The sequence below is a fragment of the Catharus ustulatus genome, chromosome 7 (genome assembly GCF_009819885.2).
Source record: "Catharus ustulatus isolate bCatUst1 chromosome 7, bCatUst1.pri.v2, whole genome shotgun sequence".
Taxonomy (NCBI): Eukaryota; Metazoa; Chordata; class Aves; order Passeriformes; family Turdidae; genus Catharus; species Catharus ustulatus.
In genome coordinates this window covers 39,262,829-39,288,131 of record NC_046227.1, presented here as the reverse complement: position 1 = coordinate 39,288,131, position 25,303 = coordinate 39,262,829, and the positions used below count along the sequence as shown (strand labels likewise).

Below are 25,303 nucleotides of genomic sequence, written 5' to 3'. Positions count from 1 at the left end.
GAGGGTGTTACATTATCCATTCCAAGAGAGGCTCCTGCCTTTCCTAGCAGACACCTGCGCTCCAAACCAGGACTCTCATGAATTTTTAACCCCCGAGGGGCCGGCACTCACCGCGCAGCGCCGGCAGCAGCGAGCGCTCCTTGCTGTCGTCGCATTTGTTGCACTCGCTGAAGTAGAGCAGCAGGAACACGTCCAGCAGCACCCAGAGCAGGGAGGTGGCCAGCACCACCCGGCAGTAGCCAAACCTCCTCATGGCTCCTGGGATGTGCTGTGCAGCCCCGGGAACAGCAGGAGCAGGTCGGGATCACAGCCCCAGGGCGCAGACCCACCAGGGAGGCAGGGAGGAGCATCCCCCTGCAGGCAGAGCAACAGCAGCACCAGGTTTCCATGGATTCTGGGAGATTCATCCTTGTGTCAAACATTATTTGATACTCAAACCGTTTGTTTTATTCAAATAACGATTAGAAATGGCAAATTTCTCAATAGTGAATTTTTATCCTGCCAAAATATTTCAGACTCCACCTGGTGATCATCAAAGGTTCCTTGGAAAAGGGCACTGCAGTCACTGATCCACAGGTTTGGAATTAGGGAAGTCTGGGAATTAGGGAGTTCGGGAAATAAAGCTGAAGGTGAGGTCTCCATACCCAGTTCTCCAAAGTGTGGAGCCAGGCTGGGAGAGCTGGGAATGTTCCCTGGAGAGGGGAATGATTCAGGGAGAGCTTCCAGAACATTCCAGGGCCTGGAAGGGGCTGGAGAGGGACTGGGAACAAGGGATGGAGGGACAGGACACGGAATGGCTCCACTGCCAGAGGATATTGGGAACTGGGATATCAGGAATTCCTGGCTGGGCTGGAATTCCCAGAGTAGCTGTGGCTGCCCCTGGATCCCTGGAATGTCCAAGGCCAGGCTGGATCAGTTTGGAGCAGCCTGGGGCAGTGGGAGGGGATGGGATTTAAGGTCCCTTCCCACCCAAACCACTCCAGAATTCCGTGCTCTCTCCCCCGTGGCTGCAATCAGTAATTAGAGGTCGGTAATTAATTAATCACTCACCATCACCGCCCACATTCCGTGCCCAGGCTCCGTGCCCTGCTCCAGCCATGCTCCCACAGAATTCCCTCAGCTCTGAACCCCTGGGTAATTTCCCAAGTGCCTGGAAAAGAAAAAGAGAAGAAAATCCCATCAATTTTCCATATTTCCTAAAACACAATGAAATTCCTTAAAATTCAAAATCCCTCCTCAGTTTTATCCGCATTTTAAATTCCTTATCCTCCCTTGCTCAGCCCCTCATTTCCAATTGGGATCTTTCCAATTTTAATTCATGTTCATCTGAGCCAAAGGGATGGAAGAGCTGGAATGATTTAAATAAATCAAACAAATGATTTATTTAATTATTCTCGCAGCATTTCTGCACTGATTCCTCATTAATAACAATTTCCATCTGTCCTAAATATCAACCAATGGCTTTTCCTGCCAAGGAATTCCCAGGGAGCTGATTTAAAATTCCAGGAATTGCTGTTCCAGGATGACACATTCCATTTCCACAGCGGTCACAGGGAATGGTTTCATTATAGGAAAAAAAATGAGGAAGACAAAAATCAAATTTCCCAGGAAAACTTTGAGAAAACATCCTGGGAAGCGTCCAAGGTTGGAGCAATCTGGGATAGGGCAAGGATTCCCTGCCCATGGAATGGAGGAGCTTTAAGGTCACTGCCAGCCCAAAACATCCCAGGATTCTGTGATTCCATAAAATCCCATCCTCCAAAACTCCAAAAGGAAAAAGCTTCCCCCCAAAAAATAAGATTTTAACTAAAGAAGCGTAGCAAGGTTTGCAGGAAGAGGATGAAGGGGAAAATCCTGAGGTTCTGAGCTCCCACTTCCCAGAATAAACCAAATTTTACCCCATGATCCTGCAGTAAGGCAGAGGGAAATTCCTGCCCCAAACCCTGCAGGTTGGGAACAGGAAAAGCAGGATTTGGGGACAGGGGGCATGAGGCAAACTGAGGAATCTGCCAGCATTTCCCAGAACTGACCCCAAACAATGCTGCAAATCCAAGTGAATGACAATTCCAGGCTCCAATCCTTGATCTCCCTTTTCCCTGGATTAAAATTCTCAATTTTGTGTGGCTATAAACCAGTTGTTCAGGGTTTTTTCCTGGCCCTGGTTCTCCCAGGCTGTGCCCAGAATTACCAATATTGAATTTTTTGAGGCTCAAAGACACAGAATCCATCACTGCTCCCTGAAAACCTCTTCATTCCCTTTCCCAACATCCCTGCAAGGAAAAATAAATATGGGAACAGCAAAAATCCCAATTCCTGAGCTGCATTTTCCCACCAGTGCTGGGAATTTAATCCTTTAGTAGACCTTGGGGTAATTTCTGACACTTTTATGGGCTCAAAATGTGGGAATTGAAGCAGCAGGGTAAGAAATTAAAGTGTGTTCAGAAGGAACTCAGCAGAAAAATGGGGGAATCACAGAATTCCAGACTGGTTTGGGTGGGAAGGGACAATAAGGATTGTCCCATTCCACAATCCCAGAGTGTTCCAGCCTGGCCTTGGACATTCCAGGGATCCAGGGGCAGCCACAGCTGCTCTGGGAATTCCAACCCAGCCAGGAATTCACAATTCCCAATAACCCAATATCCAAATATCCCAATATCCCAGTACCTCAATTCCCAATATCCCAATTCCCACTATCCCAATACTCCAATTCCCAATATCCCAGTATCTCAGTTTCCAATGTCCCAGTATCTCAATATCTCAATATCCCACTATTCCAATTCCCAATATCCCAGTATCTCAATTCTCAATATCCAGTATTCCAATATCCCAGTGTCCCAATATCTCAATTCCCAATACCCCAATATCCCAATTCCCAATATACCACTATCCCAGTATCTTAGTATTCCAATATTCCAATATCCCAATGTCCAAATATGTCAATTTCCAACACCCCAATTCCCAATATCTCAATTCCCAATATCCCACTATTCCAATTCCCACTATCCCAATATCCCAATATCCCAATTCCCAATATCCCAATTCCCAATATCCATCCCTGCCCTCTGGCAGTGGAGCCATCCCCTGTGTCCTGTCCCTCCATCCCTTGTCCCCAAATCCCTCTCCTGGAGCCCCTCCAGGATTTTCTGCAGTTTTTCCTGGCTATTTCCCCTTCTCCAGGGAACATTCCCAGCCTCCCTGGCCTCATTCCAGGAGGTCAAAGCCGTTCATTCCCCCCAGGCCCTCGCTGTAAATCCGGCTCAGCCGAGCCCTGAGCTGCTCCTTAATCCCCTGTCACCCCCCAGGCTCAGCACGGATGAAGTGTCCTAATCCTCAGCAGCACAGGAATAACCTGGGGACGGAAATTCCCAAAGAAAATCCCAAAAAAACCCACAGAGGAGCTGTGCAGGTTCTCCCCCAGCTCTTTGGCTGATTCAGCACCGTTGGAATTCTGGAGTCTGGCTGCATTCTGGGCGTGTGATTAAATCCTCCTAATTAATTAATGAATATCAGAACTGCTCTGCCCTCAGTGTGAGCTCACAAACCTGCAGGGCTCCAATTCTCCACCTGCATTCCCAGGAACACCAAACCCACACCCCAGGGCTTGGATAAGGAAGGACACAAAATCCAAATTATTTCCAGGGAAGCATTGTTCCCAACCTAAATATTCCCATTTTTATGGAACAAAACCTAAACCACAGCTGAACATTTTACCTTTTAATGCCACCCTAAACCCTAACGAGGGTTTCCATGAGCTGGGCCTGGTAAAGCTCAGCTTAACCCGAGGTGTGGGACAGGAACAGGCTCGGGATGGGTCAGGGATTTCCCCTGCCAGATGTGGGCACATCTGCAATCCCAGTAGCAGCCTCCAACACAGGGGATGCTCCCAGGATCTGCCCAGTGCCTCCCAGTTTGATCCAGGATGGGAACTGGGCAGCCCAGCCCAGCTCCCCAGGAGCTTTGGGATTTGTTTTCCCTGCTCCCAGGGGCTCCCAGCTCCTCCATTCCCACAGGAGGAACCTCCCGAGCTCTGGGCACAGCAAAAGGATGGAGGAGAAGTAAAAACCATCCCAAAATCCACCCCAGCATTGCCAGAGCATGCAGAATGGAATGGGATCCAAAATATCCCTGGAAATCTGTCACTGTTTGTGCTGCTGGATTGGGAAAACAGAACCAAAGCTCAGCTGCAGCCACAGCAGGATTATCCCAAATTCCTCCTGCTCCTCCCTCCCTGACATCCCTCTGCAGGGGTGGAGGGGGAAATTATCCAAGAGGGGGTGGGAAAGTTTTATTTTTTTATTTTTATATCTTCTTATTTTTTTATTTTTATATCCTTTTAATTTTTAATTTTTATATCTTTTTATTTTTTTATTTTTAATTTTTGTTGTGAACCTTCAGGCACATCCCAGAGATGGGGACATGGATGGAATCACCTCCTGTTCCCAGTCCAGGGGTGAATTCCTGCTGCTCCAGGGGGAAATTCCTGCTGCTCCAGGGGAGAATTCCTGCTGCTCCAGGGGGGAATTCCTGCTGCTCCAGGGGGGAATTCCTGCTGCTCCAGCATCACTTTTCCAGGGAATCTCCTGTTTGCCACTCACACCTCTCTGAGAGCCCAAACCCAGCTCCTCTCCCACCAAAGGGTCTGGGCTGGGAGCAGGGAATTGGATCCTTGGGATGGCCTCAGACCCTGCTCTGCCACGGATCCCAGAGAGCAGAATTCCAGAGGTTCATCCAGATTTAAATCCCTGCTGCTCAGGGATGCTCCTGTTCATGAGCACCCAGCAGAATTGGAATTTTTAATGGAAATTTGGGGGGAAATCTCCCAAAACCCCACAGCAAAAAGGGTTTGAGGGCTCCAGGACTCAGGCAGAGCCACACAGGGTTCAGGAAGTTCTCTGGGATAAATTCCCAAACAGGAATTAAATCGCTCACAAATATATTTTCCAGCTAAGAAAGGCAGAATCCTCGTGCAGAATTCCCAGATTTCCCCTCTGATAAATTAAAGGATTAATTCTCACAGCTGTCCTGGGATTCACCACCAAAAAAAAAAATTAAAAATTGGCCAGGAAGGTTTGAAACTCCCCCTTTCCAATCTGAAATGGGATTTTAGGGCCACACTGATCTAAGCAAATCTGAATATAAAATACACCCTCCAAAAATCATCCTTTAATTCCTGGAGCAGCTTTGAACAACTTTTAATGCCAGAACTGTCAAACTCCAAAATCAATCCAGGAAAGCTCGTGCACATTTAGTAAGGAATAAAAATAGGGGGAGAAAAAAGGAAAAAAAAAATTAAAATTAATCAACCACGCAGTTTTGTGGTTTAAGAATTCCATTTTTTCTGCCTCTCTCCTCTCCTGGAATTTATTAATAGCCCCATTCTTCCCCTGGGAATTCATTCCCATGACTCAGGAATTCAAGAGAAGCCTCATTAATTCCTCCCATCCCAGATCTGGGGAGCAAACCCTGCAGAGCCACCCAGCCTGGAACTAGTGGGAAATTTGGGAAATTTGGGTTTATTCCCTCCTTTGGAGTCCTGGTGCAAAGCACTGAAAACCTGCAGATAATTCAAATAAAGATTTTTATAAAAACCTTAAATCTTAATGGAATATCAGAGACCCATGGAATGCTTTGGATGGGAAGGGATATCAATCCATTAATAAGGGATATTTATCAATCTATTAATAAGGGATGTTTGTTAATCCATTAATAAGGGATATTTATCAATCCATTAATAAGGGATGTTTATTAATCCATTAATAAGGGATATTTATCAATCCATTAATAAGGGATGTTTATTAATCCATTAATAAGGGATATTTATCAATCCATTAATAAGGGATGTTTATTAATCCATTAGTAAGGGATATTTATCAATCCATTAATAAGGGATATTTACCAATCCATTAATAAGGGGGTGTTTATCAATCCATTAATAAAGGATATTTATCAATCTATTAATAAGGGATATCAATCAATTAATAAGGGATATTTATCAATCCATTAATAATGGATATTCATCAATCCATCAATAAGGAATATTTATCAATCCATCAATAAGGGGTGTTTATTAATCCATTAATAAGGGATATTTATCAATCCATTAATAAGGGATATTTATCAATCCATCAATAAGGAATATTTATTAATCCATTAATAAGGGATATTTATCAATCCATGAATAAGGGATATTTATCAATCCATTAATAAGGGATCAGGCCCCAAGCAGAATTCCCTCCAAAAATTCCACTTTTTTCCATCCAACAAATCAGGGAGGAGCCCAAATCTCGGAGTTTCCCCTGTGACAACCAATAAATTGTTTCAGCTGGAATCTCCTCTGCCCATCCCTGCTTTATTTTCCACGTTCTGCTTTTCCAGGGAAGCGGATTTGTTGGGATTGATCAGCTCTAAGTGGGATTTAAAAAAAAAAATTTAAAAAATTAAAAAATAAAACATAAAAATCCCCAAAGCTTTTCCAGAAAAGTGCAGCCATGTGGAGCTCAACTCTGCCACAATTCCAAGTTTTCCTTGGATTCACCTGGTGGACAAAACCCTCTGGAATTTTCTGACATTAAAAAAAAAAACCAAGGAGAAATTCCCTTTTTTTTTTTTTTTTTAATTTCTGGGCAATTTCTGCTTTTGCTTCAATTTTTTCTCCTTTTATTCTGCTTTTCCTTCAATTCTCACATTCCCAACCCCAAAACCCCATTAAATATTGGGGGAAGTGGCTCCATCCCATCCCACACATTCCCACATTTGAAGCAGCCGGAATTTTCCTCCCGCTCCCAAAACCCAGGAGCTGTTTCTGGAGCAGGTGGGAAGAGCCAGAAAACCCCAGAACTGTGTGGGATCGAGTCCCCCACTCCTGGCTTCATTTGGTGGAAAAAAAGCAAATTTTCCATTTAAAAAGCAGATTTTTCCATGAGAAAAGCAGATTTTTACCCCCCAAAACACAGATTTTTAGATAAGAAAATAGCTTTTTTTATGCGGAAGAAAAACAGATTTTTAAACAAGAAAATATATTTTTTTGTTGGAGAAGAAAATCAGATTTTTAGACACGAAAATCACTTTTTTATGCACAAAAAAGGCAGATTTTTTACCCCAAAAAAGGAGGGTGTTACTCAAAAAATGAAGTTTTTACACAAGAAAAGAAGATTTTTACTCAAAAAAAAAGGGGGAGGTTTTTGCTCAAGAAGATGAGGTTTTTACACAGAGAAAAACAGATTTTTACACAGAAAAACCAGATTTTTTACGCTGGTATTTTCCTAAGACGCGATTTCATTGATAGCACAAAACTCCAAATGTGCAGTGCAAGAGGAAAACTTTAAAAATATAAAAAAAACACCTAAAACCCATTTACATATAATCTAAAAACACCTAAAAACCCTAAACAATATATCTAAAAAAAAATGTTAAAAATACCTTAAAATAGTTCGAAAATACTTTTAAAACACGTAAAAAATACCTTTAAAATACCCTTTAAAAACCGTAAGAAAATATTTTAAAAATCTTTAAAACCCCTTCAAAAAAACCCTTAAAATATCTAAAAAACACATTAAAAATACCAAAAAAATAAAAAAAACCTCTAAGAAAATACTTTAAAAACCCTAAAAAAAATCTTTAAAACTCCTTTAAAGAAACCCTTAAAATACCTAATAAACTTTCAAAAAATACTTTAAAAATCCCTTAAAAACTCAAGTTTTAAGGCCTCATTTCCCCTTCACAGCCCAGCAGCCACCAAGAATTAAAATTATCTTTGGCTCCATCATTCCCAGCGTGCTTTAATCTCCTTTTAATCTTTCTTCCCAGCAAATTCCCACCCTTATTTTCCAACAAAAATAAAAAAAGCTTTTACCAGTTATTCCCTCTTTATTCGCTCTGATTCAATCTCCAAGGGAAAAAATGAAAATAAATTTGATTTTCTGTCAGCTTTTATCCAAAGCAGCTGGCATCCCAACTTTGGGATTTTCTGGGGAAATCCCAGTTTTTAACAGCTGAGCCAAATCTCATTTCCTGCAGTCCAGGCTGGTTTTGTCCTGATTGCCATGCAGGAGGAATTTAAGTGGGATTTTAATGGAATTTAAGCGGAATTTTAATGGAATTTAAACAGAATTTTAATGGAATTTAAGCCGAATTTTAATGGAATTTAAAGAGAATTTTAATGGAATTTAAGTGGAATTTTAATGGAATTTAAGTCGAATCATCCCAGTGCTTCCCACTCTGTGCGAGCACTGGGAAAAAGCTCCATGAAAAACGGGGAGCAGCCAGGCTGGGGAACTTCCAGGGAATCCTGACAGTCCCAAACATCATTCCAGGAAATCCTGACAGCCCAAAAACCAATTCCAGGGAATCCTGACAGACCTAGAATCTATTCCAGGGAATCCAAAACATCATTCCAAGGAATCCTGACAAACTTAAAATCTATTCCCAGGAATCCTGGCAGCCCCAAACACAATTCCAGGGAATCCTGACAGTCCTAAACATCATTCCAGGGAACCCTGACAGACATAAAATCTATTCCAGGGAATCCTGACAGTCCTAAACATCATTCCAGAAAATCCTGGCAGCCCAAAAACCAATTCCAAGGAATCTTGACAAACCTAAAATCTATTCCCAGGAATCCTGGCAGCCCCAAACACAATTCCAGGGAATCCTGGGAATCCAAAACATCATCCCAGGGAATCCTGACAGACCTCAAATCTATTCCAGGGAATCCTGATAGCCCAAAAACCAATTCCAAGGAATCCTGGGAATCCACAACATCATTCCAGGGAATCCTGGCAGCCCCAAACATCATTCCAAGGAATCCTGACAACCTAGAATCTATTTCAGGGAATCCTGACAGCCTAAAACATCATTCCAGGGAATCCTGGCAGACCTAAAATCTATTCCAGGGAATCCTGCAGTTGAAATCCACAACCCAAAACGGTTTTCCAGGGAATCCTTACAGCCCCAAACGTTATTCCAGGGAATCCTGACAACCCCAAACGTTATTCCAGGGAATCCTGGCAGCGCTATTCCAGGACCAGCTCTGGATGAAAAGGATAAAACGCCGCTCCATCCTACCATAAGCAGCCTCCGCGTGCAGCTTTCCAGGGATATTAGGGTATTTTTCCAGGGATATTTGGAATATTTTGGATATTTTCCCAGGGATATCCGGAATATTTTGGATATTTTCCCAGGGATATCCAGAATATCTTCGCGGCCCGGCGGCGCTTCCCGGGAGCTCCCGAGCGGATGCCGGGGCCGGGGCTGGCTCAGCGCGGCTCGCACATCGCCGGCCCAGCCCGGCTGAGCCCGCATTAAGCAAAGCTCCCGGGATCAGCGGGAGCGGGGGGAGCGCCGGGCGGAGCGGGAACCGAGGGATAACGGAGAGGGAACCGAGGGATAACGGAGCGGGAACCGAGGGATAACGGAGCGGGAACCGAGGGATAACGGAGAGGGATCCGAGGGATAACGGAGTGGGAACCAAGGGATAACGGAGAGGGAACCGAGGGATAACGGAGCGGGAACCAAGGGATAACGGAGAGGGAACTAAGGGATAACGGAGCGGGGATCCTCGGGATAACGGAGCGGGAACCAAGGGATAACGGAGAGGGAGCGAGGGAATCCTCGGGATAACGGAGAGGGAGCCAAGGGATAACGGAGAGGGAGCGGGGAGATCCTCGAGGGAGCCAAGGGAGCCTAGGGATAACGGAGCCGGGGAATCCCTCGGGATAACGGAGCCGGGGGATCCCTGGGGAAAAGCGGACCCGGGAGCGAGGGAATCCCTCGGGATAACGGAGCGGGAGCGGGGGGAGCCCGGCACGGCCCCCCGGCCTCACCTGCGGCGGAGCCCCGAGCTCAGAACCGACCCGGGGGGTTCAGCAGGATCCGGGGGCTCAGCCCTGTCAGTCCGGGGGTTCAGCAAGATCCAGGGGCGCTCCGCAGAGTCCAGGGGGGCTCAGCCCCGTCCGTCGTGGAGCTCAGCAGGGTCCTGGAAGGTCCAGCACCTCCAGTCCGGGGGTTCGGCAGGGTCCAGGGGGGCTCAGCACGGTCCAGGGGGGTTCAGCATCACCCGGGTCTTCAGCACCTCCAGTCCGGGGGGCTCAGCTCCATCAGTCCTGGGGGGGTCTCAGCAGCATCCGGGGGTTCTCAGCAGGGTCCGGGGCCTCTCAGCAGGGTCCGGGGGGTCTCAGTAGCATCCGGGGGGTCTCAGCGCGGAGCCGCCGCCCTCCTCCTCCTCCTCATGGCCGGGGCTGAGCGGGGAGCGGCCCCGGGAGCGGCCCCGCCTCGGCCGCAATGGCCGCGGATCCCGCGATGCTGCGGCTCGGCCGGGGGCAGCGGAGAGGGAGGGAGGGAGGGATGGGGATGGAGGGAGGGACGGAGGGAGGGAGGGAGGGATGAGCAGGGAGGGAGGGATGAGCAGGGAGGGAGGGAGGGAGGGCCGGGCAGGTGCCGGGGGCGGCCCCGGCCTCGAGAATCGCGCAGGGAGGGAAGGGGCGGAGGCGGCGCGGGAGGGAGAGGCGGGGATGGAGCGGGGATGGAGAGAGGATGGAGCAGGGATGGAGCGGGGATGGAGCGGGGATGGAGAGAGGATGGAGCGGGGATGGAGCGGGGATGGAGCGGGGATGGAGCGGGGATGGAGAGAGGATGGAGCGGGGATGGAGCGGGGATGGAGCGGGGATGGAGCGGGGATGGAGAGAGGATGGAGCGGGGATGGATATGAGGATGGAAGGAGGATGGAGAGAGGATGGAGAGAGGAGGGAGCGGGGATCCGGGATGGGGATGGAGCGGGAATGGAGAGGGAGCGGGGATGGAGCGGGGATCGGGAATGGGATCGGGGATGGGGATGGAGATGGGGATGGAGCGGGGATGGAGGGAGGATGGAGATGGGATCGGGGATGGGGGTGGAGACGGGATCGGGGTTGGGACGGGAATGGGGATGGAGCGGGAATGGAGAGGGAGCGGGGATGGAGAGGGGATCGGGGATTCAGATGGGGGTGGAGAGGGGAAGGAGAGGGGATCGGGAGTTGGGATGGGATGGGATGGGATGGGATGGGATGGGATGGGATGGGATGGGATGGGATGGGATGGGATGGGATGGGATGGGATGGGATGGGATGGGATGGGATGGGATGGGATGGGATGGGATGGGATCAATGGGATGGGATCAATGGGATGGGATGGGATGGGATGAAGGGGAGATCGGGGATTGGGATGGGGATGCAGGGGGAATCGGGGGTTGGGATAGGGATGCCGAGGGGAGCAGGGGAAGGCGGGGATGCTGAGGAGGGGAGGAGAAAGTGGGAAGCGGTGAGGAGGAGAGCAGAGGGATGCGGGAGGGAGCGGTGAGGGGAGCAGGGGACCGGAGAATGTGGGATGGGTGCTGAGAGAGCAGGGGAAGGCTGGGATGGATCAGGGGATAGCTTTTCTGTATGAATATAAGTTTTTTCTAATAGCAAAAGTTAGACATGAGTTTTTTAAAAATAATATGCTTAAACTACCCACTTGGTTAAAATAGCAGCCCATGAATGTGTAATTTAAACCCTACAACTAACACAACAATTATCAACACTCACCAGCTGCAAAAGGCCAAAATCACCACCCAAATTAAAAAATAATAAAAAAAAAATTTAAAACCACAAACCAAAAACCACTCATGCTCTAAAAAAGCAAACCCAAGGAGTGGCCATGCTAAATAGTTCTCAAAAAAAGTTAAACTAGTTAAACTGTGCATAAAAAACTACAAATATGCAACAAGTTAATGTATTATAAAATGTATTTTAAAAACTTTCCCAAAACAACCGTATGCTCTTAGCAACTTGCCAAGCGCCCAACTATTTAACCCTTTGGTTTGTGTGTGTCTCCTATTATCTTTTTATAAAACCTTTTACATTTTACCAAAACAGTAAAATGTGTTTTTCACAATCCCATCCCAAGGGTGGATTCCAACCCGGGGCCATTCCCAATCCACACCCCTCAGTCCCAGGAGCTCCTGCCGGCATTTGGGTGAAATTTCCTGACTTTTATTGTTTGGAGGGAAATTCCCTCTCTGGGCAAGAAAATCAAAAGGTGAAAACAGCTCCTTCCACTGCACAGGAGGAGTAAGGAAAGGACAGGAGCGTTTCGGGCAGGGATTCATGGATAAATCCCAGAATCCTGGAAAGGTTTGGGTTGGAAAAGGCATTAAAAACCATCCCAATCCATCCAGGGACACCTCCCACTTTCCCAGGGTGCTCCAGCCTGGCCTTGGACATTCCAGGGATCCAGGGGCAGCCACAGCTGCTCTGGGAATTCCAGCCCAGCCAGGAATTCCCAATATACCAATATCCAAATATCCCAATACCCAAATACTCCAATACCCCAATCCCCACTATCCCAATCCCCATCCCTGCCCTCTGGCAGTGCAGCCATTCCCTGCTCCTGTCCCTCCCAGTCTTTATCCCAAGCCCCTCTCCAGAAATCCTCCCCACACCCAGGGCAGCAGACACCAAATGTCCCTGTGCTTCCAGCAGGGATCCAGCAGTAATTCCAAAATGGAAAGGTTGGACCAAAACAAACCCTGTGTTTTCCCTGGAATGGGGGCTGGGACCATTTGGGCTGTGGGAGCACAACCATGGGGGGATGCTGCAGCTTTGGGTCCTGGGCCTGGTTTGGGTCCTGGTTCTGGTTTGGGTTCTGGTCAGGAATTCCCAATATCCCAATATCCCAATACCCCAATATCCCAAATATCCCAGTATCCCAATGGGATCGATAGGATCAATAAGATGGGATGTAAAGTCCCTCCCAACCCCAAACCCATGCTCTGTGATTCCAGCCGTGGAATTCCCGGGATTCTGCAGCTCAAGGAGGGGAGGGGAGCTCTGCAGTGACAGGAAGTGCCGGTGCCGCTGGGATTTCGGGAATGGGATTTGTGCCCTTGGAAAAGGGAAGCGGTGAGGAAGGGGCTGCCCGGAGCCCCGGCTGTTCCTGTCCCGATTCCCAGGCTCATTCCTGTGTCCCTGTGCCTGTATCCCGAGATCCCGGTGCCTGTATCCCGATATTCTGCTATCCCTGTGCCTGTGTCCCTCTGCCTGTATCCCGCTATCCCTGTATCCGGCTATCCCGGTATCCCTGTGCCCGTATCCCGCTATCCCTGTGCCCGTATCCCGATATCCCGAGTGTCACTAGGTGTCACTGCTCTCCCGGCAATCCCGGCCTCGCTCCGCACTCCGGGATACGGGGCCGAGTGGGACAGCGGGAATCGGGAACGGGATCGGGATGTGTGGGACTGGGATGGGGAATGGGACTGGGATGGGATAATGGGACAGGGATGTGTGGGACAGGACAGGAATGGGGGAATGGGACTGGGATGGGATAATGGGACTGGGATGGGATGGGATGGGATGGGATGGGATGGGATAATGGGACCGGGATGTGTGGGACCGGGATGGGATAATGGGACTGGGATGGGATAATGGGACAGGGATGGGGGAATGGGATCAGGATGTGTGGGACACAGGAGGAGGGAACAGAAGCCTTCCTCTCAGAATTTAGGGATGGGACTTTTCCTGTCCCAATCGAGGGAGGGGATTGCTCCTGTCATAATTTAGGGATGGGATTTTCCTGCCATAACTGAGGGATGGGATTTTCCTGCCATAACCGAGGAGTGGAAGCATTTTCCCAGGGAGTTGCAGGAGCTGGGAGGTGAAGAGCTCAAGGGCAGAGCGGTGCCCACGTGCCTGCTGAGAAGGGACAGCATCCAAACGGGAATCGTGAGCGGTTCCAGGAGCTCTTCCAGCTTTTCCCTGGCTGCAGGAACTACCAGCACTGCCTTGGCTCGTCCCAGTCAATCCCATCCTCTCCTTCCAGCGGGAAAACAAAATGTTCCCATGGGATGAGGGAGCGAGGCAGGGCCAGCACGGCCCCAGAGGTGGCCCAGGGGACAGGACACGGGCACAGGGGACATCCAGGAGCCAGTTCATCATGGAATCATGGAATGGCTTCCTTGGAAAAGCCTCCCAAGGGGATCGAGTCCAAAACTCCCCCAGCACAGAGTCCCAAGTGCCACCACACATCCCTTCTCCAGGCCTCGGTCTCTGCTCTGCTTCACTCCCGTCAGGAGCATCCCAGGAAATGCCCACAGCCCCCAGGGACATGGCATGGCCTGAGGGGAAGGATTGTCCCACCCCACTGATCCCACAGATCCCATATGGATCCCACTGATCCCATATGGATCCCACTGATCACACTGATCCTATATTGATCCCACTGATCCCACAGATCCTGTATGGATCCCACTGATCCCATATGGATCCCACTGATCCCACTGATCCTATATGGATCCCATTGATCCTATATGGATCCCACTGATCCCACATGGATCTCACTGATCCCACAGATCCCACATGGATCCCACTGATACCATATGGATCACACTGATTCCATATGGATCCCACTGATCCCACTGATCCCACACAGATCCCACCGATCCCATATGGATCCTACTGATCCCACAGATCCCATATGGATCCCACAGACCCCATATGGATCCCACTGATCCCACATGGATCTCACTGATCCCATATGGATCCCACTGATCACACTGATCCCATATGGATCCCACTGATACCACTGATCCCATATGGATCCCACTGATCCCATATGGATCCCACTGATACCACTGATCCCATATGGATCCCACTGATCCCACTGATCCCACATGGATCCCACTGATCCCACACAGATCCCACAGATCCCACTGGTCCCACAGATCCCATATGGATCCCACTGATCACACTGATCACACATGGATCCCACTGATCCCACTGATCCCACACAGATCCTACCGATTCCATATGGATCCCACTGATCCCACAGATTCCATATGGATCCCACTGATCCCACACAGATCCCACTGTTCCCATATGGATCCCACTAATCCCACAGATCCCACATGGATCACACTGATTCCATATGGATCCCACTGATCCCACTGATCCCACACAGATCCCACCGATCCCATATGGATCCTACTGATCCCACAGATCCCATATGGATCCCACAGACCCCATATGGATCCCACTGATCCCACATGGATCTCACTGATCCCATATGGATCCCACTGATCACACTGATCCCATATGGATCCCACTGATACCACTGATCCCATATGGATCCCACTGATCCCATATGGATCCCACTGATACCACTGATCCCATATGGATCCCACTGATCCCACTGATCCCACATGGATCCCACTGATCCCACACAGATCCCACAGATCCCACTGGTCCCACAGATCCCATATGGATCCCACTGATCACACTGATCACACATGGATCCCACTGATCCCACTGATCCCACACAGATCCTACCGATTCCATATGGATCCCACTGATCCCACAGATCCCATATGGATCCCACTGATCACACACAGATCCCACCGATCCCATATGGATCCCACTGATCCTACTGATCCCACTGATGGCACACTGATCTCACACGGATCCCACTGATTCCATATGGATCCTTGGGGCTTTTTGGGATGATCCCATCCCCACACATGGATCCCAGGGATGTTTGGGATGATCCCATCCCCACACACGGATCCTGGGGATGTTTGGGATGATCCCATCCCCACACATGGATCCCAGGGATGTTTGGGATGATCCCATCCCCACACACGGATCCCAGGGATGTTTGGGATGATCCCATCCCCACACACGGATCCCAGGGATGTTTGGGATGATCCCATCCCCGCTCGGGAAGGACAGCGCAGGGTTAAGCTCGGCCGCACTCCCAGCCCTGGAAGGTTCTCCCAAGTCACGGCCGGGCCGCTCTGTGCCGCCCATCCCTGGGAATTCCAGGAGCTGGAATGTCGGGATCCACCCCAGCCCACGGCCCTGCCTGTCGGGAGCTGCTGCCACCCTCCAGTTATTCCCAAACCTCCAAAATCCTGAGAAACTGGAGCAGGGCCAGGAGCTGGGGGGGACGAGAATTCCCAACAATTCCCAGGTATTTGGGAAGAGTTTGGATCCCCAGGATGGGCGGCGGGATGTCCCCAGTGTCCCACCCGGCTGCCACCACTCTTTTGTCACCTCCCCTGCGCACACGGGAAGGCTCCGAAACCTTTGGAGCTGGATCTTCCATGGAAACAGAGCTGGGGAAAATTTGGGAATGGCAGGGGGCGGGGGGGTTCAACCACCCAAGAGCTGCCCTGGCTCTTCCCAGGACTGGCCCAGGGCTTCTCCCATCAAAACCCATTCCCTAAACTCCCCTTGTCCCATCCCAGCTCTCCAAGACCCCAATCCCATTCTCCTGATCCCCAAATCCTCCTCTCGCCTCACCAAGAGCCCCCTCCCAGCCCCTCTGCGCCCCCAACCCCTTCCCCACGCCCCCTCCCTCCTCCCCAAATCCACTCCCCTTCCCGACCCTTTTCCATGCCGGACCCTCTTCCCAAAAACGCCGCCCTCCCCCTTCCCCTGACTCCCTCCATCCCGAATCCCAAAGATCCCCCAAAGCCGCTCCCCTTTCCCCGCCGACCCCTCCTCTGTGCCCCCAAACCCCTCCCTCCCTCCCGTTCCCCTTCCTGACCTTTTCCCCTCCCTCCAACCTCTTTCCCCTCCCTTTTCTCGCTCTCACCCTAAACCCTCTCCCCTCATTCCCCCCCCCAAACCTTCTCCACTCCCTTCTCCCTCTCTCTTCCCATTCAAACCCTCCCTTTCTCCCTCCCTCCAGCCCCTCTCCCCTCCCTTCTGCCCCTCCCTCCCCAGCTCAACCCTCCCTCTATCGCTCCCCTCCCTTCTCCCACTCCAATCCCTCTCCCCTCCCTCCATCCCTCCCCTCCCTTCACCCTGAGCCCTTCTCCCCTCCCTTCTCTCCATCCCTCCCCTCCCTCCATCCCCAGCCCCTCTCCCCTCCCTTCTCCCCCTCCCTCCATTCCCAGCCCCTCTCCCCTCCCTCCCTCCCTCCATCCCCAGCCCCTCTCCCCTCCCTTCTCCCCCTCCCTCCATCCCCACCTTCCCTCCCTCCATCCCCAGCCCCTCTCCCCTCCCTTCTCCCCCTCCCTCCATCCCCACCCTCCCCTCCCCATCCCCTCTCCCCTCCCTCCGTCCCTCCCTCTCCCTCCCCGGCTGCCCCTCGGGGCGGAGCGGAGCGGGCGGTGCCGTGCGGGCATCGCGGCGGCTCCGCGGGCTCGGGGCAGCGCCGAGCGGCCAGGCTGAGCTCAGCTGGGCTCGGCACGGCTCGGCCCGGCCCTGCTGGGCTCGCCTGGGCTCGGCACGGCTCCGCCCGGCCCGGCTCGGGCCGCCTGCATGCGGCGGCGGCGGCGGCGGAGCTGCCGGGAGGGATGAACGGCTCCTCGGCGGGGCTCCCGGCGGGGATGAACGGCTCGCTGGGGGCTCCGGCAGGACTGAACGGCTCTCTGGGAATGCCGGCAGGGCTGAACGGCTCCTCGGCGGCGGCGGGGCTGCTGGCGGGGGCCGGGGGAGCGGCGCTGGAGCTGGAGCGGGCGCTGCGCTGCTGCACCGCCGCCTCCGTGGTGACCGACGGCAGCGGCGCGGCGGGCGACGAGCGCAGCCTGTACATCATGCGGGTGGTGCAGATCGCCGTCATGTGCGTGCTGGCCCTCACCGTGGTGTTCGGCATCTTCTTCCTCGGCTGCAACCTGCTCATCAAGTCCGAGGGCATGATCAACTTTCTGGTCAAGGACCGCCGCCCGTCCAAGGAGGTGGAGGCGGTGGTGGTGGGGCCGTACTGACCGCAGCGCTGAGCCCAGGGCTGGCCGCCCGCAGCCCTCCCGGGCTCGGCTCCCAGCTTTTCCTTCTGAAATAACAGCAGCCCGATGGATCCGGCGTGCCGGAGGTCGGGACATGCTCGGGGTGGCCGGAGCCGCCCAGCCCGGCCCGTCCCAGCCCATCCCGGCCCGGCCCGGTCCCGTCCGGCCGCCCGCGGCTGCCGAAGTAAAGCGTGCTGTGATGGCAACAGGTCTGGGCTCCTTATTCCGTCCGCCTCCATCCCTTCCCCATCCCTTTCCCTTCCCCATCCCCTTCCCCATCCCCTTCCCCTTCCCTCTCTCCCGCGGAGGGGAGCGGGCACGGCCGGGATGAAGCTTTCCCTGTACCCCCGCAGCCCATCCAGGCAGGAATTCCCGTCCAGCCGGGTTTAAACTTCGCTTTCCCGGCGCTTTCCCAGCGCTTTCCCAGCGCTTTCCCAGCGTTTTCCCAGCGCTTTCCCAGCCCCGCGGCTCGCTGAGCGCGGGACCCGCATCCCTGTGCGCCGGGAGATGCGGGAATTGTGTTCCTGCCCCTGGATCGCGGCCAGGTGAAACACCCAGCCCAGCCCGGCTGCATCCCGCTGGAATTGCTCTGGGAAAGCACAAAATCCAGGTTTTATCGCCCCAGCTAGAAGCCGGACCAACAGGTGACTGGGTGCGGGCAACTCCAGGGAGGGAGAAGCCGCTTTTCCCATGGGATTTGGATTTCTCCGTCCGTCCCCTCCGCAGGGACCTTCCCTCGGAGCCTCCCGAGCTGTCTGTGCCATTCCCGGGGGGCTCCGCTGGCTCCTGGGGATCAATCCGTGCATCCACAGCGGCTGTGGGAGCGCTGGGAGCTCCCCGGGAATCCCAGCAGAGCGATGGGGACACAGAGGCTCCAACAACCTGCGGGAAAATCGCTCTCCCGACACCCCAATTCCTGCTGGGAAATATCGATTGTCCATCTTTGCAGCGCTGGAAGCTTTTTGGAGCTTCCTGGCTTATCCCGGGGGTGGAGATGGCCGAGCTCCCGAAATTTTATGGACACCCCTAGGGGAGATTATCAGGAGTTTAAATTGGGGGTGGAAAAGGTGAAATCCATTTGCAGCAGGGCTGGAAAAAGCTGGAGCTGCCAGAGGCAGTGGTGGGAGAGGCTGAGCCAAAGCAGAGCATCCCCGTGGAATCAATTCCCTGAGCCCGGCAGGAATCTCGGCAGCGATCCCTCATTTCCAGCCGCGTTTCGGGAAAGACAAAGAACAGATCTGCCTGTTCTCCCGGGAACGAACACTCCCTGCGTCGGGAATCGCAGCGCAGAAACGCTCCCGAGGCGTCCCGGCTGCAGGAATCCATCCACAATTCCCCTTTTTCACGTTAGGGAAGGAGGAATTTTGGGATAACGCAGCAATAGCGGGGGTTCAGACATTCCAAAGCATTTCCAGCTGTTTAACTGGAGCACTTCGTGGCGTTGGGGGGAACACACATTCCCGAATCCTGGAATGCTTGGGCGTTTTTTGGGAGCTAATTAATCAGGAATCCTTTGTTAATTACAGGCAATGCTTGGACTGGGACACATTTTAATTAACCTTTTCCCAGCACCAGAATTCCAAGCCAAGGCAAACTCCTGGTTCTGACCCAAAACTGTGCCGTTTTCAGCCTCAATCCAAAATCCCTCCTCGCCTGGTGCCCCCACTCTAATCCCGTGTTCGTGGCTCTAATCCCTAAAAACATCCCTCGTTTTAGGCAGGGAAATGTTGGGAGAAGGGTTTTTGGCTGCCAGGTGATGTTGGGACACATCCAGGGCATCATCCATGGGATTTGGACCTGTCTCCCTCTGTCCCGTGGGGATTTGGGAGCTGGCACGGAGAACAGATGGGATATTTATATGGATTTATATGGATTTATATGGGATATTTATATGGGCAGGGAGAGGGGAGGGCAGGGAGAACCTCTCAGCCTCTAGGATCGCCCCAATCCCGCATTTTTGGGGTGATGGAAGAGCAGGAACCCCATGGGGAACAGATTTTCCAGCTGCTCCCATCATTTTTAGGAAAACACCTGGAAAGCTGCAGGAAGAATCTGTGGGATCAACAAGTTTGGGGTTTTTTAGGGCTGTTTTGGAACAACACCCCAAAATTCCCTGCAGCCCCAAGCAGAGCAGGTCCCTCGTGGAATATTTGGAATTCTCCTGGAGTACAGCAACACAAAATTCCAGGGTGACTTTCCTGGGGTCAGGGTTGGAATGGTCTCACTTCAAGCTTCCTGAATTCCTAATTCCCATCTCCACAGCATCATTTTTATGGATTTCATGACATCATTTTTATGGATTAAATCCCAGTGCCAGCAGCTCCAGGGCAGAGCTTGAAGCCACACACCCCTCACTGTGTGAAATCCCAGGAAAAACCAGAAATTACTGGGAAAAAACAAAAAATCCCAGGAAAAAACCCAGAAAATCCCAGGAAAAAACAGGGGATAAGCCCACCCATAAATCCCCTGGATCTCAGGGTAACCTGCTGCCCGTGCTTCCCTCCAGGAATCCAGGCTGGGAACAGAAATGGTTTTTAATTGTCCACTTTTCTGTTTTAATTGTCCACTTTTCTGTTTTAATTGTCCACTTTTCTGTTTTAATCGTCCTGTTTTCTGTTTGTTTTAATTGTCTGCTTCCCACCTCTTTTCAGGAACCCTCCCAAGGTGAGGGATGAGAGACAGGAGCACTTTGGCAGCTCAGCCACACCAGGGGTGCAGGGGTTAATTCCAGATCCATGCCCAGGCCAAATTCCCATTGATTTTTAAAGCAGTTCAGCTCCAGGGAGGGAAATTTGCACCCGAAGTTCATTCGGAGCTAAAAAGGGAAACCTTTGTAGGGGCAGAGCAGTTCCAGCCTCCTGGTTTGCCTTAATGTTTATTATTCCAAGTGGAATCCGTTCCTGGATCCTGCAGTGCTGGGGCTGGCAACTCCTAATGAAAGGATGTTCCCTAAAAATCCCAGTATTCAGCTAGGAACCCACTTTAAAAATCCCAGTATTCAGATGAAAACCACCTCCTAAAAATCCCAATATTCAGCTGGGAACTCACTTTAAAAATCCCAAAATTCAATGGAGAATCCTTCTACATATCCCAATATTCACATGAGATCCCATCTAAAAATCCCAATATTCAGCTGGGAACCAAGTTTAAAAATCCCAATATTCAAATGAAAACCCTTCCTAAAAATCCCTATATTCAAATGAAAACCACTCCTAAAAATCCCAATATTCAGATGGGATCCCACTTTAAAAATTCCAGTATTCAGCAAGGAACCCACTTTAAAAATTCCTGTATTCAGATAAAAACCACTTCTAAAAATCCCAATATTCAGATGGGATCTCCTCTAAAAATCCCAATATTCAGCTGGGAATTAATGGAAAAATCCCAATATTCAAATGAAAACCACTCCTAAAAATCCCAATACTTAGATGGGAACCACCTCTAAATATCCCAATATTCAGCTGAGAATTCATCTAAAAATCCCAATATTCAGTTGGGAATCCCTCTAAATATCTCAATATTCAGATGGGATCCCATCTTAAAAATCCTAATATTCAGATCAGAATCCCTCTAAACACCCCAGTATTCAGTTGAGAGCCTCTCCTAAAAATCCCAATATTCAGCTGGGAACCAAGTTTAAAAATCCCAATATTCAAATGAAAACCTCTCCTAAAAATCCCAATATTCAAATGAAAACCACTCCTAAAAATCCCAATATTCAGATGGGATCTCCTCTAAGAATCCCAATATTCAGCTGGGAACTCACTTGAAAAATCCCAATATTCAGATGAAAACTCCGCCTAAAAATCCCGATATCAGATAGAAATCCCTCTAAAAATTCCAATATTCAGCTGGGAATTCATCTGAAAATCCCAATATTCAGATGAAAACCACTCCTAAAAATCCCAATATTCAGCTGGGCTCTCCTGTAAAAATCCCAATATTCATCTGGGACCCCACTATAAAAATCCCAATGTCGGTGTGACAGCCCCTCGTTAGCAGGAGCCCATTAGTGCTCATTAACGAGCGCTGCTCCTGCTGCCAGCCCCGTTTGTGCCATGGATGGATGGGATCCCATCGATCCCAGCACGAGCAGCTGCTCCAGCCCGTGGAGCTCCAGGGACTCTTCAATTCCTCTGCAGAACAATCCAGCAGGGCCAGCCCTACAGTTCAGGTTTGCATTTGCTCTCCCCAAATCGGATTTTTGGAGCTGTTCTGCCAAATTTCTCCCAAATTCCCAGCCCCTAAGCCTGGAATTGTAATTCCCAAACTCTGTAATTCCGAAATTGTAATTCCCAAAAGGGCTGTTGCAGGAATTATTGTCCAGGGTTCAAGTGTTGGAATTGAGGGTTGGTTTTTCTCATCCCAAAATTCCGTGAGTCCTCCAAGGTGGAATTTGAGCAGCAGCATCTTCTCCCTTCACTGAGCTGAATTCCAGAGCAGGGAATGTGGGTGGATATTGAATTGATTCCCTCGGGAATGTGGAGCCAGGCTGGGAGAGCTGGGAATGTTCCCTGGAGAAGGGAAGGATCCAGGGAGAGCTTCCAGAACATTCCAGAGCCTGGAGGGAGCTGGAGAGGGACTGGGGACAAGGGATGGAGGGACAGGACACAGGGAATGGCTCCACTGCCAGAGGGCAGGGATGGATATTGGGATAGTGGGAATTGGGATATTGGGGTGTTGGAATATTGGGAATTGGGATATTGGGAATTTGGATCTTGGGGTATTGGGATATTGGGACATTGGGACATTGGGAATTGGGGTGTTGGGATATTGGGATATTGAGATATTGGGAATTGGGATATTGGAGTATTGTGATATCGGGAATTGGGAATTCCTGTCTGGGCTGGAATTCCCAGAGCAGCTGTGGCTGCCCCTGGATCCCTGGAATTTCCAAGGCCAGGCTGGGGCTTGGAGCAGCCTGGGACAGTGGGAGCTGTCCCTGCCCATGGAATTAAACTCCCTTCCATCCCAACCCATCCCATAATTCCATGACTTCTCCAATGATCACTGACGCATTTATAGAGATCTGGTTTTTTTTATGGACACCTTTATTATTTTATGCCAAAAATCCGATATTTTTTATCGCTGAGGCCCAGCCACTCTCCCTGAGGATGCAAACCGAAGGAAGTCGGAGCTTTCCAGGGCTGAGCAGATCCATCAATTCGGCCACGGGCAGCGTGGGACCCATTCCACAGTTATGGGATGTATTTTTAGCCCTGGAAAAACAGTGCCAGGAGCAGCTGATATGACAAACACACAAAGCAATCCATCACTGTCCCGGCCCTTGCTCCATCACAATCTGCAGGGTTTCATTTCCCCACTCCTGGCTGCTCTTTGGGAGGAGTCTCCAGGGAGAGGGAAATGGGAGGGAGGAGATGGAAATGGAGGGAATGGGGAGAGAATGGAGGAGATGGAAATGGAGGGAATGGGGAGAGGAGATGGGGATGGAGGGAATGGGGAGAGAATGGAGGAGATGGGGATGGAGGGAATGGAGAGAGAATGGAGGGGATGGAAATGGAAATGGAGGGAATGGGGAGAGAATGGAGGAGATGGAAATGGAGGGAATGGGGAGAGAATGGAAATGGAGGGAATGGAGAGAGAATGGAGGGGATGGAAATGGAGGGATGGGGAGAGAATGGAGGAGATGGAAATGGAGGGAATGGGGAGAGAATGGAGGAGATGGAAATGGAGGGAATGGGGAGAGAATGGAGGAGATGGGGATGGAGGGAATGGAGAGAGAATGGAGGGGATGGAAATGGAAATGGAGGGAATGGGGAGAGAATGGAGGGGATGGAAATGGAGGGATGGGGAGAGAATGGAGGAGATGAAAATGGAGGGATGGGGAGAGAATGGAGGAGATGGAAATGGAGGGAATGGGGAGAGAATGGAGGGGATGGAAATGGAGGGAGTGGGGAGAGAATGGAGGAGATGGAAATGGAGGGAATGGGGAGAGAATGGAGGGGATGGAAATGGAGGGAATGGGGAGAGAATGGAGGGGATGGAAATGGAAATGGAGGGAATGGGGAGAGAATGGAGGGGATGGAAATGGAGGGATGGGGAGAGAATGGAGGAGATGAAAATGGAGGGATGGGGAGAGAATGGAGGAGATGGAAACAGAAGGGAGGAGATGGGGATGGAGGAGATGGAAATGAAGGAGATGGAGGAGATGGAAATGAAGAGAATGGGGAGAGAATGGAGGAGATGGAAATGAAGGAGATGGAAACAGGAGGGGGAGATGGAAACAGGATTAAATAAATGGAACAGGGATGGAGGAGATGGAAATGATGAACAAGGATGAAGGAGATGGAGAGGGGATAGAGACAGGGATGGAGGTGATGGAAAAAGGATGGAGGAGATGGAAATAAAGGAGATGGAACAGGGATGGAGGAGCTGGAAACAGGATTAAATAAATGGAACAGGGATGGAGGAGATGGAAATGAGGGAGATGCAGTGGGGATGGAGGAGAAAGAAACTGGATGGAGGAGATGGAAATAAAGGAAACGGAACAGGGATGGAGGAGATGGGGATGGAGAAGATGGAAACAGGATTAAATAAATGGAAAAGGGATGGAGGAGATGGAAATAAAGAGAATGGGGAGAGAATGGAGGAGATGGGGATGGAGGAGATGGAAATAAAGGAGATGGAATAGGGATGGAGGAGACAGAAACAGGATTAAATAAATGGAGTGGGGATGGAGAAGATGGAAATGAAGGAGATGGAGAGAGGATGGAGGAGATGGGGATGGAGATGGAGGAGATGGAAATGAAGGAACAGGAACATGGATGGTAGAGATGGAGAAGATGGGGGGAGAAGATGGGGGTGGAGTTGGAGGAGATGGGGATGGAGGAGATGGAAATGAAGGAGATGGAGTGGGGATGGAAGAGATGGAAACAAAGGAGATGAAGAAGGGATGGAGGAGATGGAATCAGGATTCAATAAATGGAGTGGGGATGAAGGAGATGAGGATGGAGTGGGGATGGAGGAGGTGGAGTGGAGACGGAAATGGGGATGGAGGAAATGGAAATGAAGGAGATGGAGTGGGGATGGAGGAGGTGGAGTGGAGATTTTCCCTGTCTCCAGCAATATCCAGCTGAAGTGAGGAATGTGAGGATTCACCCACAGATATTTGGCCTAAGAGGAATTAAGGGATGATTTTACAGCAGGGAAAAATGTAAACGTGGATTAAAACCTCCCGCAGGAATTCTGAGGTTTGTTTGGGGCTGGATCTGTGAATGTGCCAGGAATTAAATGATGGATTACAGTCCTGGATAATGGAAGCTCAAAACTCCCACTGGGAAGGGAGAGGAACAGCAACAAAAATCAGCAGGAACCTGAAAAAGTTATGAATAAATAAATCCACAAAATCAAATCGTGCAGCCTTGGCCAGAGAAATGGAAAGGAGTGTGGAATGTGGGATCCCAGCAGCAAATAATCCCAAATTCCATGTGCCAACCCCCCTTTGGAATATCAGCAGAGAGGGAACCATGAATTACCAAAATTCTCTGCACATTCCATGCACTTCCCATCCCTTTTCCAATTGGAATTTCCAAACCTGAGTCAAAG

The 25,303-nt window shown here is 50.6% G+C and overlaps 2 protein-coding genes across 2 annotated transcripts in view; one reads left to right on the top strand and one right to left on the bottom strand.

Annotated features, from left to right (window-relative positions):
• Positions 1–10,306, bottom strand: part of GALNT13 (polypeptide N-acetylgalactosaminyltransferase 13) — a 46,481-nt gene extending 36,175 nt beyond the window's left edge. The window contains exons 1-3 of the mRNA XM_033065043.1: positions 9,822–10,306; positions 1,051–1,150; positions 112–354 (exon numbers count right to left, since the gene is read on the bottom strand). Coding sequence (XP_032920934.1) covers positions 112–253 — 142 coding nt within the window. The 5' untranslated portion in view covers positions 254–354; positions 1,051–1,150; positions 9,822–10,306. The remainder of the gene's footprint in view (positions 1–111; positions 355–1,050; positions 1,151–9,821) is intronic.
• A 6,964-nt stretch (positions 10,307–17,270) lies between these two features.
• On the top strand, positions 17,271–17,876 carry RPRM (reprimo, TP53 dependent G2 arrest mediator homolog). Its single transcript, XM_033065017.1, has one exon. It carries the CDS (start codon positions 17,309–17,311, stop codon positions 17,717–17,719), a length of 411 nt encoding a protein of 136 aa, XP_032920908.1. The 5' UTR covers positions 17,271–17,308; the 3' UTR covers positions 17,720–17,876.
• The last annotated feature ends 7,427 nt before the right edge of the window (positions 17,877–25,303 follow it).